We start from the raw sequence: 13997 nt of genomic DNA on the forward strand, positions 1-13997 counted from the left end.
CTCTCTCGCGCGCGCGCACACACACACACACACACACACACACACACACACACACACACACACAATATTTTTGTCGCTTTGCAATACAGTATACTCACCCACCCATTGAAGGCTAATCACTTCCAGAAACAGAGTTATCCTGGCAAAGTTTTCTGCCAACAGTCTGTCTTTGAGTCTTTCAACACATTTTCCACCATAAAACGCTTCTCCAGTCGTGGCCTTTGACTGTAGGCCAGAATGATGGACGGATGAGCTAGCTAAAGGAGCCACATTTCACCTGCAGTGAGAGTTTTGCTTCGTGATTGATGTAGTGCCGTTAAAAGCTACATGTTTTGACCATGGAAGACTTGAAAGGCAACTTAGGCAAGTGTAATCGAGTAGAGAAAGGTTATCCGGACCACTGACGGTAGAATGCTTCCATCTAGTGGACTGGGGACTACCTTGCAAATACACAAATACAAACGAGACTTGCACAGTAATTAAATTCTACAACTTTGATTGAGTGATTGATGACAACCTGTGACAAATGCCCCAACTATCCTAATGCCTGCCCCACTAAGATTAATTAATCAGTGGGGCTTTCCTGGTGATGACTGGTCCTCTGACGCCCCCCTCTGGTTAAAGATTGAATCCATGATTCCATTCACACTCACACTCACATCTTTGCTTCTCTCCTAACTTAAGTACAGCCTTCACGTAAACTATTAGATCATCATTTTGTTATTAGGAACTCCCTGAAACTCATCTGAACCAGATTTAGAAAGGGTTTTGCTCTGCCTAATGTTTCTGTATACATACACATATAGCATATATACTATATAGCACATCATCTATTATTTAAAACCAGGTATTACAGATGTTTTTTTTTTTTTCAGATTGGAGGAGGGGTCTGAGCTCCAAATTAGGCAGTTTGTGAGTGACTGAGCACATCCCAGAATTTACAGTCAAACCCTGGAGCCATGGGTTATATGATTTAATTATCATACATCCAAAACATTTAGTTTCCATCTTTGTTGCTACCTTTGGGGCATCGGTGGACTGTGGTCATCTCAGAGATGCGTGGGCTGAGGAGCTGGGCGTTCCAATTTCAGTCGAGTTGTGGGAGGAGGGCCTTTCTAGTGTTCAGAGCTGCTCTATCAACTGTAGATAGATTGATTCAAGTTAAAGTATTGCACAGGTTGCATTACTCTAAATCTAAATTTAGTCAAATGTACCCAACAGTCTCCCCTATATGTGTGATAGATGTGGTATTGCAGATATATAGGATAGTGGTTTGGTGCTGTGCTTGCAGGGACTGTGGAATGTGGGCGCTTCAAGAGTGCCGCTCTCAACGACTCTTGCAGCAGAATCTGCAGAGATTAAATTAGCCTTGTGAATAATAAACTGGGTGAGAAATGTTTTGCTTGCATCCTACATTTATTACATAACATTGCTGTTCTTTTCCCATTGTTGTTTTACAGATTTCCCTGCTAAGAGTGCTGAAATCTGCAAAGGATGAAAATGACTGCATACAGTATTTTCAGTATTAAGAAGACAGAAGCAGGAAATCATTTCCGTTTGTGGTAGTAGGGGAACCAGGTAGTGTGTGTGTGTGTGTCTGCCTGTAAAAACGGAATTGTAGCAATTATGTAGACTAGAGGGCAGGCCCCATCTAGAATTTCATGAAATAGAAGATAAAACATTATTCTAAAACGAGTATCATTGCCATTCAACAAATACACTTACTGCAAGACAATGGTGAAGGCATTTATTTATTTTGTGTCTTAAAACTATAAGGGTCCATCATCTATTAGCAAAACATTACAGCATCAACTCTTGTTAATGGGCCTTGAAGGGGAATCATCCCTTTTAACACTAATGCCCCATTTATAAGTGGCTGCACACAGTGTCGGATTTTGGTCTGAAAATAGTATATCCACAAGCCGAACAATGCATGTTAGCTTGTAGATCTGCCACCCTCAGAGCACGCCACCATCTGAACAAGTAACATTACACAAAGAGTGAGTCTTTAAAATGATGTTTTTCTTTTTAAAGTAGAGTAATTCCCTCTCCCACAGACAAACTCTGACCCCGTTGTCTTCTTTCTCCACGCCCCCCTTCCTCAAAACACATACGGTACACAGAAACACACAGGGGGGGGGGAACAGGCGTGTACTAGCGCATCCTGTATTCGGAGGTCTTGGACACCTCACAAAGCTGACCCTTGAAGTCGATGTTTACGGTGATGTCCAAGTCTCTGTTGTTCTTGACATTTGGCTGCATATGGATGGTGCCGTTGATCTCCTCCCCAGTTTTAACTGGCAGGTAGTCATCCAGGTAGAAGACGGTCTGCTTCCAGTGGGTGTAAGGAGCCTCGGGACCGGTGGAGAAGCCCGTCCTGTTGTGGCAGCGTGTGAACTCTATGTTGAAGTAGGTGACCAGGGCGTGAATGTAGTCGTTCCTCTTCACCTGCAGGGAAAATGGCGAGGTGAAGGACAGGTCATCGATCTTCACCGTGTAGATGTCCACTTCCTTTATGAGAGACACGCTGCTGACCACATGTTTGGGATCCACCACGTCCACCAGGGGCTCCTTGATGGCCACCTCCTTGATGCAGGACATATCAAAGCCATACACGTTCTCCCACCAGTGGATTTTGTAGTCCTTGTACTGTCCGTCTTCAATGGCTGTGAGATAGAGCGACGCCCGGTCAGGGAAAATCAGGCCATCTGGTTTCAGCCACTTGTCTCTGGCATAGATGACGGTGTTGAGCATGGTCTCGTAGAAGAGACAGTAACCCATCCACTCCGAGATGATGATGTCAACACGCTCCACTGGCAGATCCACTTCCTCCACTTTGCCCTTGATGATCGTCACAACATCATCCATCTTGTTGGCCTTGATGATTTTCACAGCGTAGTCAGAGATACTGCTGAAGTCAATCCCTATGACCTTCTTGGCACCGGCCTTGGCAGCAAACATGCAAAGGATACCTGTGCCACTGCCCACATCCAGCACTACTTTGTCCTTGAACAAGTGCTTGTTGTGGACCATCGCGTCACGGTAGGTCAGGGTGCGCACCTCATCCTTGAGCATCTCCTCATGGATGCCAAAGTGGGCATAGGAGTCAAAGTAATAGTCCTTTGATGTCATGTCTTCAGCAGCAGGCTGGTCCTTTGATGTCATGTCTTCAGCAGCAGGCTTGGCAGAGCTCTCCCGCTGAGAAGTCTCCATTGTCTCTGCCATTTCAGTCTGCTGTGTGTCTGTGGAGATGGAATGTTGTCAGACATTTTTAATTTAAAAGGACCCCCATGGATTGTACAAGTTCACACCCAAAATAGCTTTTTATTTTCCTATCGATTACTCTACCATCAGTGGTTCCCTATGGAGACACATAGTCTCACACACACACACACACACACACACACACACACACACTCACAGACACACACACACACACAGAGCGAGAGAGAGACACACACACACACACACACACACACACACACACACACACAGATACACAGAGCAACACACAGCGACACAGCGACACACACACAGCGACACAAACACAGACACACACAGAGCGACAGACACACAGAGCGACAGACACACAGACACAAAAGTCCTATCTGATTGTAATCATCATTAACCTCACCAACATTGCAGCTGTACAAAAAGCTTGTTGGAGTTTGGAAGCGCTCGTTTTCAATAAGTGATTTCCAAGAGTGCTTTCAAACTCCTTCAACACTTAAATAAAGAAATAATCACCTGCACGGAATTTCTTGACAGAAAGTAGCTCATAACATGTCTACAGCAGATTTTAATGAAACAAACACTTTGTAGATAGAAAGGATAGTTTAAGCTTTTCATACAGCTGCAATGTTAGTAATTTAATGTAGTTTAATACAGTCAGATAGGACTTTTGTGTTTGGATGTATGGGCTGTCAATGATTGGTGTTGCAACTCTAGATTCAACCCAATAAAAAAATCTAGTGTTGCAAATTGTGGCTAGCTAATTATAACACTTCACAGTTAAATTATTTAGTCTTCCTATGAATCTGTAACAGGCCTACAATTTAAAATTGGAAACAAACGAAAAAGCTTTTACCTTGAAACCAGAGCCTTGCTTGAAACGAAAGAGTCAAGAGAACAAATTTGGAAATGCTTCCCATTGCTTCCCAATAAGTTATAAGTGCTGAGGAAGAAGTGACTTCTGGGGCTTGCTGCTGGTCCCACACAGCTGTTCATGATCAGCATTTAGAGTGGAAGAGTTGCTCACCTGTCATTATTTGGACTAATACCTTCCATACACTACAAGAGTTTTGACAAGATTTTTGGAAAGATATTCTTTAAATACTAATTTCTGATACCCACAGAATTGAGTCTTTCCAAAATGTTGTCAAAACTCTTGTAGTGTGAGTGCAGGAGGATATAGTTGCCTAGCCAGCACATCTGTGCTACACACACATACACAATCTCACACACACACACACACACACACACACACACACACACACACACACACACACACACACACACACACAATAAAACGCTACAATATCAATAAAAGCAGCAGAGGAGTTTCTGTGTACACATTATGTAAACTGTTCAAAGCTAAATCTGTTGCCAGAACCAGCAATCAGAGATTCTTAATCCAGCTCTCGGTTTCATGACATATTGCGGTGGGACGATACAGTCCAGATTTGGAAGTCCTTATAGTTATGGCTGATCATGGTGACATGAGCTTGACAATGAGGCTCGTCCGCCTGCCCATCCATCTCTTATGGCAATTTTAATATAGGAAGATGTGTGGAAATATTGGGGCTTAAATGTACTGTAATTAAGGGGGGGATGTATTATATCTATTTAGACCCTAATTATAGATCCAAATGTGCTCAGTTTTGCCTATTTTCTGGGTGTTAATTACTTACTTCATTTTCCACTATTCGATCATCTGTCAATGAAATTCATTCATTCAAATTCATCTTTCTTTTAGATTTATTTCTTTTTTCATATATGCACATTTCCTTATAAATTAGGGTCTAAATATATATAATACATCCCCCACTTAATTACAGTACATTTAAGCCCCAATACATCTAAAAGAAAGGTGAAGTGAATTTCACTGACATGTCCGAATAGTGGAAAATGAAATAAGTAATTAACACCCAGAAAATAGGCAAAACTGAGCACATTTGGATCTATAATAAGGCAAAATCTCATTTTGAGAAGAGTATATGAAATCCATTTTTTTCAACATTTTTCGACCCAATGACCCATTCCAATATATTCAATAGTATGCAAGGAGGCTGTTTCTGAAGGAAAGGCGTGAAATAACAGCGTGAAATAACATCATCATATCATCATAAAAATGCAGACTGTACTGTAAACATGACATTGGAATGCATGGAATGTACTGTAGTCTGTAGCATTCCCCATGGCACGCAGGATATATTTCTGCGTAGTGTGGAGGCTTGTGCAGACCGGTGTTAGAAGATAGACCGGCGTGGTACTAGTAGGCCGGACAGACAGACAGTCGGATGCTGGAAGAGGTAACAGCCTCTGCCATCACTGTGTATGTGAATGTTTATGCTCTCTCTCTCTCTCTCTCTCTCTCTCTCTCTTGTCAGAGTGCCCTGAGGGACCTCCTGATATCCTGGCAGAGTTCTTGGCAGTGGTTTATATCAGAGCCATTCTGTTTCTGGGACTGACTGGGCTGCTCATCTGGAAACTACTGGTTATCATCTATGACTACAGAGAGTTTGTCAAATTTGAGAAAGAGATGAAAATATTCACAGCATAGATTACTACTACTAGAGTAACAAAAAGGCTGTTTGAAGTTTGCTACTTGTATCTGAGAAAAACTAATTTGTAAAAGTTAAATTAAATATAATAATATATTGTGACATTAATTTCATGTTGTTTTCTTTTTACCTTCTTATTGTTTATAGGGTAACAACCCTGCCATGCAAAGGAAACTAAGGACTCACTTTCTACAGCGGAAAGAACTTATAGAGCCTAAAGCTAAACACTCCTTGCAACTTCTTGCAACAAAACAGTTTTAAGGACACACCAATGCAACTCCTTGCAACTGCCAATGGGGATAGTGATACTATCTCAACCGTTTGGTAGCAAGGAGTTGCATGGTGAATCATTGGTGCTGCTTGGGCCTTAATGTAGTTAAATAGAAACGTGTGGGAAGAAAGCATCATGTCATATGATCCGCTACTGTACGTTTAATGATTATTGTCAACTGCAAATATAAGAGAAGGAAATGTGACTACCGGTATGTGTTTTATATTATGCATATCTTATTTTATTTTCTCTGGGCCGTTGTTAACCCATGTAGACTTTAAAGCACCAAACTGAATGAGTCCATATTTGTATATTATTTTATTTTATTATTTTTTGGGTCGATGTAGGTAATGGGTATATGTGTATAACTGTGTCCTTTGTTCCACAACGTGTCTGAGCTGAGCTGTCTGTGTTTTTGTTTTTTTCTTCTATCTTGTCTTTGTCATAAAATGTAAAAATCAATAAAAGATATTATTGAAAAAATAAAAGAATGAATCACATCCTGTTAATTGTTCAGTGTTCTCATATGTCGCTGACAAGGAATCTGACTGAAAGAATACGTTAGATAAGATAACACACGTAAGATAAATTCAGTCAATCTACTTTCTTTTCTTCAAAGTTTGACACAATTAAAATGACAATTAAAAGGTTCAACTTAAAGATCCTGTCCCAGATTCTGAATAGGATCAGTTGGTTGTAATTAACCAATAATTTAATTTAATTTAATTAATTCTTTGTTACATATTCCCTGCGTGAACACTAAATCATGTTTACACACCATATTTTGAATTGATTACAAAGTACTGGATGCATCAAAGACGCAAGAAAAGAGAAAACAGTATGCTGTCACAACTAAAATGAACAAATAATTTTTTACAATAAACTTGACTTTATTGACAGTAAAAAGTCTAGAATATTGGGGGAGCACGCTTTTGTAACTGCAAATAACATCTCGGAAAGCAACATGACTCTTTGAAATAAGGAGGCAGTTGTACATCTTTAACTTTGAGGTAAAGTGTTTTGTCATTTCACGTTATTTCACAAAATATTCGAAAACATTTAAGTCCACACAAGGAAACAAAAAAAACCCCATGCCTCATTTTCTGGTTTGAGATAGCTTCACATATAAATAATTCACAATTCCGATTAAAAGCGGTAAATGACGAGCACACATGCTGTTTTTCCATTCACACACATTTCCCTACTTGTCAAACCATTAAGTGCAGTTGTAGGTTACATATTTTCAAAAAGTTCCAAGTACTTTTTTTTTTAAAGCAATTAAATGAAAGAAAAGGTCTAAACAAAGCTGCAAACACACAATAACATAAGTTAGAATACTGAATTTGGTCTCATCCATATTCTCAACATTACCATTTATCAGCCAACTCACCATACAGTAGCAATAAGGTATTTGGGTGCTATAAATAAGCAGGAGGTAACATTTCATGGACTTCAGGAGTATGCTGAATAAGATTTGGGATATAGCTGACTAAATACAACAAGGCTGTAACAAACAACACTAAATAGATAATCACAAGTGATTCTTTTCCCCCCCATAATATAACGGAATATATTTCAAATTATTTTGTTCGTTACTTCCCATTACATAAATTATTTTAAAATCTCATCCACTAAGTGCAAAACCACAAAAAGTCTATACTCTTTAAATATCAAATTGTCTGTCCGTTGTTGTGACACACTAAGTCACACTGCAGCAAAGTGAGCGCGTAGACCACAGTCCCAGACTTACACATTAAGATGCTGTAGAAGGCTTCCCCACCTCTCTTTCAAATGTGTCACAAACTAAATATTAAATTATTGTTTGCTTATTATTATCAGTGCAATAGAACGATCACAGGAAAGAAAAATTGTTGAAAACTGTAAAGCCATCAAGTGCTTCAGCGAAAATGCTCATATACAGTATAAGCGAAGAACCGAAAAAGTGCAATCTTCTACACAGGGTTACTTAGAACCCCGTCTAATCTTGGTCAGGCCCTTTTTCACTGTACACAACATGGGTCATGGTCTGATCTGCACCAGGGTTCTAAGGCTCACTCTATATTCCAGCAATCTATTCCACATAAGGCAAATCATTTCAAGTTATTTTAGTCCACGATCTTGCAATGTTCTAAAAGTATATATATTTTGTTTATCCCTTAGTGCAACTGCAAATATCTTCCCTTCTTGGACTTCATCCAATTCTGAACCATGCTGTAAACAATGTATTCCTACAGCAGGGTTGCTGCTGTAGGAGTTAAGGCAATCCGTCTGTGCTTCATTAGTGACAAAAGCTCTTCTCTAACCAAGAATCACAAAGCTCTCAGTGTATATGTTAAGCTTGAATCTACCGACCCAAAAATCCCATCCTCAGTTGCAAAACGCAAAGTTGTCTTAGTGCATATTAAGCTTTGCTAAAAGCTCTGAAAATGCATGTGCTGTACAATTGTACATATCTATTGATCGATTTTTAAAAGCCTCTAGCAATTTTAGATTGAGTCCATTCTTCTTTCATACAAAGCAACGGGCTAGTACACTTAGCATATCAAAGTGCCAGGCATACCGCCCTTCACTAGCCAATAAAAGATGGCTATTGAAGATTTTTGAGCACCAGGTTTCCCCCACAGTTTGTCTGCAAAAGGAAATCCACCAAGAAGGCACTTTTGAAGCAAAACCAAGAGTTTTGCAAGATGATTTGATTTGGGAGTGCAATCCATCATGAAATGTAATTTGCCTCCGGTAATCTTTGAATAATGTGAGTGAAAGAAAAAAAAACTTCACTCACATCTGCTCTAGCTTGATTATTCCTCTTGACAATTAAAACTTCAAGTCCACTTACTAACACTAAAGATCCAAAGCAACTGATCTGGTGCAGAACAAACCTGAGCCCACAATCTCAGAAAGCAGCAGTCATCCCCACCTCCTCCTACCACTATTACACTTAGCTCTGCCCCAAACCCCTCCTCAGCTTCCCCTTCTTCTTCCTTAGCCCACTTGGTGCTCTCCGCGACTGATGTGAGAGGAGAACTCGTAGCGGTCCTGGCTGCGGTAGCCACAGATGTTGCACTCAAAGGGCTGATGGAAGCCATGACAGCCCATGTGGATGGTGAACATGACGTGGTCCAGAAAGAAGATGCGACAGTGCTGGCAGTGAAAGGAGCGCAAGGCGCGGCCCTCCCTGTCTACCACCTGCACAGTCTGCCTGGAAGAGGGCAGTGTGCCAGGGCTCCTCTTCACAGCAGTGGTGGGAGGAGGGCACGCTCTCTCCCAGTCCGAGTCTTTGGCCTGGATGGGGCTGGAAGTGGGGTGGCTGCGGGGAAGTGCAGGGGTTGGGTAGCGGACATGATGGTGGTTGGAGGTACTGGTTGTGCTCTGCTCTTCCGCTGTGCTTTCTGTGTCTGTGGAGTCAGGGCAGCCATTGGGTGTCATGGTGTGGCTATGGGCTGACGGAGGACCATTGCGGCCTTCACCTGCTTCCCTTCCAGCCAGCTCCACAGACGTGGCAGTCAGCCCACCTTCACCGTGGTCTCTGAGGCCCTGGCAAGACATGTGGCTGTAAACTGAGCCAATAACTGGTGGGGTTTCTGGTAGAAATGCAGGGTGGGGATGGGACTGTTTGGGTGGCTCATGATTCTCAGCTTTAACCCTGGATTCCTGGAAGTGCTTAGCACTCAACCCCACCAACCCAGCAGAGTCCCTAACAGGCTGAGGGCTCAGGAGGTCTCCATTCTTCTCCGAGCCAGAAGACAGTTCATAAGGTGCTTCAGGTACATCGCTGCGCATGTGCTTTTCACCTACAAAAAGGATTGATCAGTAATTGACCCAGTTCATAATGATGGTGGCCACCTGGACTAACCTAATTTGGTCTTCTTCTTTGTCTATCACACAATACAAAGTGCATCGTGCACCCAGCTTTTATAAACTGATATGGACAATGGACATGTTTGTTGACACATAAACACCCACCCTGGTCACGGCCCACTTGGATTCCCGGTTCGATCCCTGGCTTCTCCTGTGTTAGTGTCCTTGAGAAAGACACTGAACCCCTAACTGCTCTCGATGAGCAGGGTGTTGGTAGCTTGCATGGTTCCATTCGCCATCAGTGTGTGAATGTGCACGTGAATGTAATGCAGATTGTAAAGCACTTTGGATAAAAGTACCATTTAATTTCATTTACCAAAATGTGAGATGGCAAATTATATAAAAACTGGAAATACTGTAAGCCAGGCAGCCACCATTATATAACCCTAGTACATTCAACTTTTCAGGCTGGTTATTAGTAAAAAGCTACCTATGACCTCAATGTAAAATGCAAAACTAAATATCAAAAAAGTGCTGTGGCAAACAAACAAAAACACTCACCCAAAAACTTCTGCGGTGTTGACCTCTTACGTTTGGTGACGCTATTAACCAGTCTGTCAACAACTGGGAGTTTTTCAGCGGATGGTTGGAGCGTGGGTTTGGGCTCCAGGCTTGGAGACTCCTCTCCTGAAATATGTAATGAATCATCGCTATCTTATGCATTCATTTAAAAACAATGTACATGTTGCTGCAGAGTAAATGCGAGCGCTCGTCAAAACAGTCTTTTACCACGTTCACAGTTCAAATAAAGTACAATAAGAACATCAAAATCACATCAAGGGGGGACCTAGGCACATCACAACATAAATGCATTCTTAATGGTGGCTTATAATAATAATACAAAACAGACTTGGAGTTACTCAGACAGCGATTTGCCTATAGGTCCCCTTGATAAGTGACACACCGTAAGACGATGACATGCAATCCTACCTGGAGGGGAGAGAACAGATGGTGGAGGTGAACGGAACACTGTTAAGTGGGTACCAGAGGTCATCGCAATCCTGGCTTGTGGTGGACATTTTAGTCTGTTTTTGCCACATTCACATTATAATGGCATGTAAAAACAAAATCTTGAATTTGCCACGGACAAGGCCAAGTCTTGCCACAGACACATTTGTCTGTGTACGGACATACCAGTAATTATTGATGACCCCTGGTGAGTACCAAATGGACCCTGGACCCCTACTTGTTCATTTAGTTGAACAGTCCACTTACAGAGTCTCACAGAGTTAAATTACAGTGAATGTGTCTGTCATTTTTGAACATTTTTGAAACATTTTAACAACATAAATCTTGTATGGGAGTCCCTGCCACAAAATATTCTCATATGGGGGTCTTAGCAGTCAAACGCACATCAATGTTTTTACATTAAATTAAAACCATTGAGAAGCACTGCTGTCTGATACCTTGTGCTGTGATTGGTGACCGCTGATCCAGACTCTGTAGGTATGCTATGCTATGGCAACGTTCCAGATGTTCTTCCAGCGTGCTCTGTTGCTTGTAGCTCCGACCACAGTAGGTGCACTTGAAAGGTTTGCCCACTGTCGGGGAGGTCACTGGAAGACAGAGACAGAATGTGATCTGAGTCATCTGACCATTATATATAGACCATAAGTTGTGGAAACCTACATTTATACTGTCTACACTTAGTCGAAGCATGCAATCTTGTATATTCTGTATTAACCGTATATTCATATAATTGTTCCTCAGAAAATGCTTATTATTAGATGGTACCATCTATTCTACACGCTCTACCTCTCTGAAGTGGGCTGTGTACAGTTCAGAGTGTGTTGACAGGAATGGCAGTGCCCCATAGTAAATACTAAATATTACTGAAGACCTATTATATGGGCAATTGGACAAGATGTTGAAAAAAGGCAAAATTGGAAGGGGGATTTTCTTTTCCTTTTAAACAGTCATTTCCTCAGAGTCTTCTTACTAAATGGTTTCCGCCAATTGCCGCCAATTCCCTTAAATTGCTCTTTATTTCTTGGCAGTGACGACAAAAGGCAGAACAGTTGACAGTTTCAAAAACATGTAAATGTCATCATACCATTATGTTCATGTGTGGTAAAATAATTGTGGTACATATTTCCTCTAAACAGCACAGCGAAGTGGAGAGGACCGGTCCAATGACATCGAAATTGTGTTCAAAATAGTTTATTCAGGCTCATTAAACATCTAAGAAGAATGTCAGAGATCTTCTTGAACAGGTTTACACAAGTCAACATGCACAGAAACATCTATATTGTAGTTGCACTGTAGGCTATTTGAACATGACAGATATACCTGCATGTGTGCGAAGGTGTCCAGCAAGGGCATCTCGACGGCGGCAAGCATAGTTGCAAATGGGACATTTAAACGGCTTCTCTCCTGAGTGCAACTTGATGTGGCGCAACAAGTTTCCCTTCTGGGTGAAGGAAGCCCCACACTGGTTGCAATGGAATGGCCTCTCACCTGACAAACACATGGGGCAATGCATTAGGCCTGATTTATTCTTGGTTGTGCTGTGCATCATGTCACACAATGAAAATAGCCGACTTGCAATCTCACAACACAGCACAGCGCAACGTTGTTGTGAGCTTGTATTGGTCTATTGCGGTGGTTTTCAACCCTTTTCATATCAAGGTCCATTATTTATTAGGCATTTGAGCCACGGACCTGATGAGATTTAGTATCTCAGACCCAAAACGTAGAATATTGTGTATTGTTTTTAATATTTTTGTTGTTGAATACAAATTTGTCCACAATTGCATGCTGTATTGGTGTGGTACCATAATTATGAGAGATAACAGGCAAACATTGATCAATTCATTCATTCATTTCTACATTCTATAATTGTGTAGACTTCTTGTAAATTAAGTTACGGGTCTATTTGGTTTCATTTTCCACTCTCAAGAGTTAAAGATCTATAAGGTCCATTTGGTTACCAAACTCTCCATCGTTTAGCTGGGGACCCCCCGAAAGCCGAAACCCCCTCAAAGACCACTGGATGAGAACCACTGGTCTATTGTTAATATGTAACACCGGTTTATGTGGTTTGTATTAGTGTCGCTTCCATGTTAGCATAGGACTATGCTATTTTATGCTACCACAATATTTTGTGTATGGACTCACAACATTTTGTTATCTTTTATATGTTTCATATGGATGTGTCACATATACTGTCATTTGCTTTACTGTATACCCTGAATCTTGAATAAACAAAACAGTGAAAAAATAAATATGTAACACCGGTGCACAACTAAGTATAAATCAAGCCGTCTATTAAACAGACCTTCAGGATCAACCAAGTATACATGTACAACACCAATTTGGGAGGCGGGAAATTCACCCTAATAAAACTAAATATACAATAACTAAACACAAATCTCACTTGAATTGGATTTTTGTTTTGTTTTTGTTTTTGTTTTTTGCAGCCCGGTGGTAAATGGGTAAATCCGGCCCTGGTAGTTCCACTTCTCACCTGTGTGGCTGCGCTTGTGCACCATTAGCACATTTGGTCCGATGCAGATCATCCCGCACACATCACACTGCAGCTTTCCGTTGGGCAGCCGGATAGGTCCTGGAGAGCCGGGCTTGATGCTGTAAATGTGTCCTCCTGTCTCTCCTCCGGTCCCACAAGGCTCCGTACCACCCTCCTCCTCCTTGGTGTCTGTCCCGTTGTCCTCCCTCATGGCTCCTCTTTTCTCTGGCTGCTGCTGAAGCTCCACTGACTCATCGTGACTGTACAGCTCGACCTTGACAGAGTCTGCTGATAAAGAGTAAAAAAAAAAGGAAAACAAAAGTCTAAAAATGTTTAATTTACACAGTAACATACAGTAGAGTAGAGCCATGCACATTGCTCATGTCATCCATCATGTTCAGTGGTGGAAGAAGTACTCAGATGTTGTACTTACAGGAAAGTATCAACAACACCGTGTAACAATACTGTATAAAAGTAAAGGTCTTGCATTCAAATTACTTACTTAAGTCAAAGTACAAAAGCATTAGCATCAAAATGTACTTAAAGTAGCTAAAGTAAAAGTTGTCATTATGCGGAATGCCTATTGCAGAATCAGATATATCATGTTATTGGTCTATTA

At 41.3% G+C, this 13997-nt stretch overlaps 2 protein-coding genes across 2 annotated transcripts in view; both read right to left on the bottom strand.

The window, feature by feature from the left end:
- Nucleotides 1–2154: 2154 nt before the first annotated feature.
- LOC308315736 (protein arginine N-methyltransferase 1-like) lies at nucleotides 2155–3225 on the bottom strand (the record flags this gene model as incomplete). Its single annotated transcript, XM_080763860.1, has 1 exon — nucleotides 2155–3225. One exon carries the CDS (start codon nucleotides 3223–3225, stop codon nucleotides 2155–2157), a length of 1071 nt encoding a protein of 356 aa, XP_080619986.1.
- A 5811-nt stretch (nucleotides 3226–9036) lies between these two features.
- The window catches only part of ikzf4 (IKAROS family zinc finger 4), a gene marked incomplete at both ends in the record, with an annotated part of 8790 nt that continues 3829 nt past the window's right edge, over nucleotides 9037–13997 (bottom strand). Inside the window, 5 exons of the mRNA XM_080764796.1 lie at nucleotides 9037–9845; nucleotides 10414–10539; nucleotides 11319–11468; nucleotides 12202–12369; nucleotides 13379–13666. Coding sequence (XP_080620922.1) covers nucleotides 9037–9845; nucleotides 10414–10539; nucleotides 11319–11468; nucleotides 12202–12369; nucleotides 13379–13666 — 1541 coding nt within the window. The remainder of the gene's footprint in view (nucleotides 9846–10413; nucleotides 10540–11318; nucleotides 11469–12201; nucleotides 12370–13378; nucleotides 13667–13997) is intronic.

This window comes from Protomyctophum bolini, assembly GCF_963924005.1.
Source record: "Protomyctophum bolini genome assembly, chromosome: 5".
NCBI classification, from domain to species: Eukaryota; Metazoa; Chordata; class Actinopteri; order Myctophiformes; family Myctophidae; genus Protomyctophum; species Protomyctophum bolini.